Raw genomic sequence first — 4,744 nt, 5'->3', positions numbered from 1 at the left:
CAATAATCCTCCTCAAATAAGAACCTTTCTGTTTTGTCTTGAGACAGGGCCCTCTGCGTAGCCCTGGAACTCGCTTTGTAAGTCAGGCTGGCCTCGAATTTATGGAGATCAACCTGCCTCTGCTTCCTAAATGCTGGGATTAAAAGTGTGCGCCTTTACTCTGTCTCTGTCTGTCCTTCTTACCTCCCTCCTCTCTCTTCTCTCCTCTTTCCCTAGAAAGAAGTTCCTAGCCTGTTGTTACAAACTGCTACAATGTAGAGCTTGGTCCTACAGAACTACAATTCCCAGCATGCTGTGGACCACCGCGGTTGCAGTGCACCCTGGGAAGGAAGTGTACCGCTCTTTCCCCCCCCCACCCCACTGGCTACGCGCGCATGTGCGCTGAGACTACGCGGACCTCGCCGGGATTCTCCGGAACTCATTTTGTATTTTAGACGTAGTAACCGGCGGGATTAGAGAACAGTTCTACTTCCGGTGCCGCCGGAAGCAATTTTGCGATGGCAACTTCTGCGGACGAGCCTGGGAAAGCAGCTCGAAAAAGTGACTCTCAAAAGGCGAAGCAGAAGCGCGAGAACCAAGGTGAGACAGTGTGAGAAGCGAAGCCTGGAGCTGGTGGATCTTAAAGCAGTCGTCTTTTTTGTTTTTTTAGCTGTGGACGTGGGTTAACTCCTTTAGACTGAAGTACCCTCAGTTGGGATTGCCGATAATTGGGGGGGTGTGGACTGCGCCGGCCACGTGTTTCTAACCCAGTGCTTTTAGGGGCACCCCTGACAAGGAGAGCTGATGTGTATCCTGTCTCCGATAAAAACACGGGGGTTAGGAAATTGTGGAAGGTAGCCGGGCGGCGATGGCGCACGCTTTTTTTTCCCCCTGCACTCAGGAGGCAGAGGCAGACGGATCTCTGTGAGTTCGAGGGCAGTCTGGTCTGCAGAGTGAGTTCTAGGACAACTAGAACTGTTACACAGAGAAACCCTGTCTACAACAAACAAAAAAGATCTAAAGAAATCGTGAAAAGCGAGGCAGTATTTTGTAGCGCTCTGCACAGAGGCAATTAGGATACGAATCGGAATCAGGTGGGATCGATAATCTTATGTACAGTGAGCGCTGGTGACGGAGTGAGGAGGACGTTAAAAGGTGGGGGCTGAGCGAGCTGGGAAGTTTGTCAGAACTTTTATCTGATTGCCAAATTACTAGAGGACACAGCTCAGTCATTAGCTTTGACTGGTAGTTTGATTTTTGATGCCCGAGTGTGGTTACTCTCTTGCGTTATTATTTTTTTTAACCTACCTTCAATATGAAAATAGATCCTAAAGAAATGTATTTAAAAAGTTTTTTTTTAATTGTTATGTTTTAAAACTAAGTACGTAAAGCACGGCAGGGACTATAAGCATCCGTAAAAGATGAAACCAACGCTTGAGGAACCGACAGACTTTTAGGAAGAGTTCACGTTTTCCACGCGTCAGTCACAGGGGATATTTTCCTTCTTGGTACCCGGAGTAACTAGTCTGACTCGTTCGAGCTTGCTGTTACCTTTCTCCAGCCGTTATCGTTATCAACACAGTGCTTTGGTTTTGCCTCAGCAGAATGAAAGGAAACTCGTATGCCTGCAGCGTCTTAGCTTCTCCTTGGTTATTAACCAAGGTGATGTTTGCAGGTGTGATTTTTTTTTTTGTTTTCTTTTTCGCTATTACATAATACTGCCTTATATGAGACACCTTTGAATTCTCCCGTTGATGGACATTTGGGTTCTGCCCACTCTTTGCTATCGTAAACACCTTTGTGCATGTCGTCTGGGAATGCCCAAGGATTTCTGTAAGGAACATAGGATTGGAAACTGAGTTGCAGGGTGTGTTCAGGTTATGCTAACACTGCTACAGGGAGCTGGGCCAGGTTTTTTCTTTAAGGGAAGGTTTATTTAGGCACACTGTGAGGGTATAGTCAGCCATGGTGAAGAAGTGGTGCCAGTATGGCTCACTCATAGGTAAGATTTCGGTGGCTGCAAATTTACAGTAATTTTATCATTTCAGTCTTGAAAATGCACTGTTTTGAAGGTAAGAGATTGTGTCTGGTGGTTTTTAATTGGGCATCCCTGTTGAAGTCGCACCGTTTCACACGTTTTGGGGCTGTTTATGCTTCCTCTGTTGTGCAAACCTCCTCCGTTTCTTTTGCCCTTCAGTGCTTTGGTGCGTGCCCATTTCCCATGGACTGACTGGTAGCGTTTGGCGTGTTTAAATGGAACAGGGACGCACACATACATTTTACCAGTTCTTGTAGCTTTTAGTTCACATTTTAAAAAAGAAGCTACAGGAGAATGGATGGTCTGTGAGGGCTTGTTCTTAGGATTTCAAACGAAAAATAGCAAAGTGGGTGTGAGGAGAAATGCGGAAAGCAAATTTTCCTAACTGGGCATGATAACGTGGGCCAAAGACCAGCTCTTCAGGCTCAGTGGTTTACAGAGTGCCAGATGAGATCGTTTAAGTAGAGGTTTCTGGCCCTCACCCAGAGATTGTGATTACTGTGTCTCCATGGAGCCCCAGACAGCACTTCCCGTGAACTCACACATGTGTGCTGGTGCTGCAAGTTCACACAGATGGTGTCTTTGAGTAGAGTCAGTGTGTAGCTATTAGATAGGAGTGGTTTTTAAAGATCTGAGAGACGGAGTTCTAAGATGTCATGCGGGACTCTCTGGAGGCATTTTTATTTAGTTATCAGTGTGCTAGGCTATTTCAGCTTTTGGCCCTTTGTGTCTGGTAGTCATTTTGGATTGAGTATCTTTCATAATGTAGAAATAATAATAGTGGTTCTTTTATTCATAAAATGTGTGTTGAAAGCTCTTTGGAAAACTTAAAATTCTTTCACAGTGATTGTTAAATGATGGTATACACCAGAATCCACTTTTAAAACATTTACACACACAGACACACACACACACACACACACACACACACACACACACACACAGAGAGAGAGAGAGAGAGAGAGAGAGAGAGAGAGAGAGACAGACACACGATCTACATACACGGGTGCATGCAGATATTCTATACCAGGAAAGTCAGATTATTAAAATGATAGAGGGGTGTTTGAACCATAATCCAGTGCAGTAGAAGTGTCGTATTTGCTGTCTACTGATACATCCCAGTTAGAGTGGATACAAGAAAGGGTGCCCCTGTCCATGAAGAATTTGTTGTGATGAAGCAACTGCAGTGTGTTCACATGGTCTGATATGGTGTGATGATGATATATGATGGTGATGGTAGAGTCGTGGTCATGATGTTGAATAACGTGAAAGCTGGAGGGGAAGAAATGGAGGCGTGTATGGGGGGGGGCTTATGAAGATGTGCACAGAATATGTACTCAGTGTCTGAAGGACCATTATGTTGTGGAATTCTTTCTTCTGCAGATGAGGCGGAACTCCTCACTGTCCCTGATGGTTGGAAGGAACCGGCTTTCTCCAAAGAGGACAATCCCAGAGGGCTCTTGGAGGAAAGCAGCTTTGCGACCTTGTTCCCGAAATACAGAGAGGCTTACCTGAAGGAGTGCTGGCCTCTGGTGCAGAAAGCCTTGAACGAGCATGTAAGCAGGCTTTAAATGTTCTTTTTGAGATTTTGGTCTTGCCTTTGCCTTTACTTTTTGGTTTTTCAAAACAGAGTTTCTCTATGTAATACTTAGCCCTAGCTGTCCTGGAACTCGCTCTGTAGACTAGGCTGGCCTGGAACTCACAGAGATCCGCCTGCCTCTGTCTCTTGAGTGCTAGAAAAGGCGTGCACTACTACAGTTCAGCCTGTCTTTACTTTTTATGAAATTTGCATGTGCTGGTGAATTTTGGTTTCAGAGATGCTGACATATCTGGTTAGTTTGATTCTTTTTGTATTTAAAAGAACCAAGGTAAACTTTATTCTTAGAGTTTATTTTTTGAAAAAAAAAACCTTTGTAACTTTCTTATTTCTTTTTATTTTATGTGCATTGGTGTTCTTTTGCCTGCTTGTATGTTGTATGAGGGTGTCATATATTAGAGTTACAGACAGTTGTGAGCTATCATGTGGGTGCTGGGAATTGAGCCCTGGTCCACTAGAAGAACAACCAGTAGTCTTAACCACTGAGGCATCTCTCCAGCCACCTACAGTTCATTTTTAATTTTGTACATAATAAAGTGAGAAATTCCTATAATTTTCATAATGTAGAGGTGTCTCAAACTGTCTGAAGTCACCCGTGACTTCTAGAATTCCAAATGCCTTTTCCAGGTGGTAATGGTTACCATGTACTTGGCCAGGTTGAGCCAGACCATGTGTCAAGTTTAATTTTAAACAAGAACTGCTGATATCCCAGTGTTTCCCTATTTTTTTCCTGCTGACAAATCTCTATATTCAGATATTCACTGCTGATCATGATTGAGGATTCCTCTGAATGTGTCACAAGTCTGCAAAGAGCATTTTGCTTTGTTCTGTTCAACTGTAGTTCTTGGGGCTGCAGAGATAGCTCAGTTGGCAGTCAAGTGCTAGGACCAGAAGAGTTCTATCCCTGGAACCCTTGTAAACAGCCAGGCAAGGAGACAGAACCCATGAGCAGCCATGTTAACTTAGTTAGGGGGCTCCAGGCAGGGCCTGGGGAGCAGCACAGGGAGTTGAGCTCTGGGCTCTGCGTGCTGCCTGTGTGAACGTGCACACTCCCTCCATCGATGTGAACGTGCACACTCCCTCCATCGATGTGAACGTGCACACTCCCTCCATCGATGTGAACGTGCACA

At 44.9% G+C, this 4,744-nt stretch overlaps 1 protein-coding gene across 1 annotated transcript in view; it reads left to right on the top strand.

The window, feature by feature from the left end:
- Nucleotides 1-368: 368 nt before the first annotated feature.
- Nucleotides 369-4,744, top strand: part of Krr1 (KRR1, small subunit processome component homolog) — a 13,234-nt gene continuing 8,858 nt past the window's right edge. The window contains exons 1-2 of the mRNA XM_005358067.2: nucleotides 369-579; nucleotides 3,401-3,573. Of these exons, the coding sequence (XP_005358124.1) occupies nucleotides 498-579; nucleotides 3,401-3,573 (255 nt within the window). The 5' untranslated portion in view covers nucleotides 369-497. The remainder of the gene's footprint in view (nucleotides 580-3,400; nucleotides 3,574-4,744) is intronic.

Source organism: Microtus ochrogaster, chromosome 24 (genome assembly GCF_000317375.1).
Source record: "Microtus ochrogaster isolate Prairie Vole_2 chromosome 24, MicOch1.0, whole genome shotgun sequence".
Taxonomy (NCBI): Eukaryota; Metazoa; Chordata; class Mammalia; order Rodentia; family Cricetidae; genus Microtus; species Microtus ochrogaster.
Note: the sequence above shows the minus strand (reverse complement) of the source record. Positions and strands in the feature narration are given on the sequence as shown.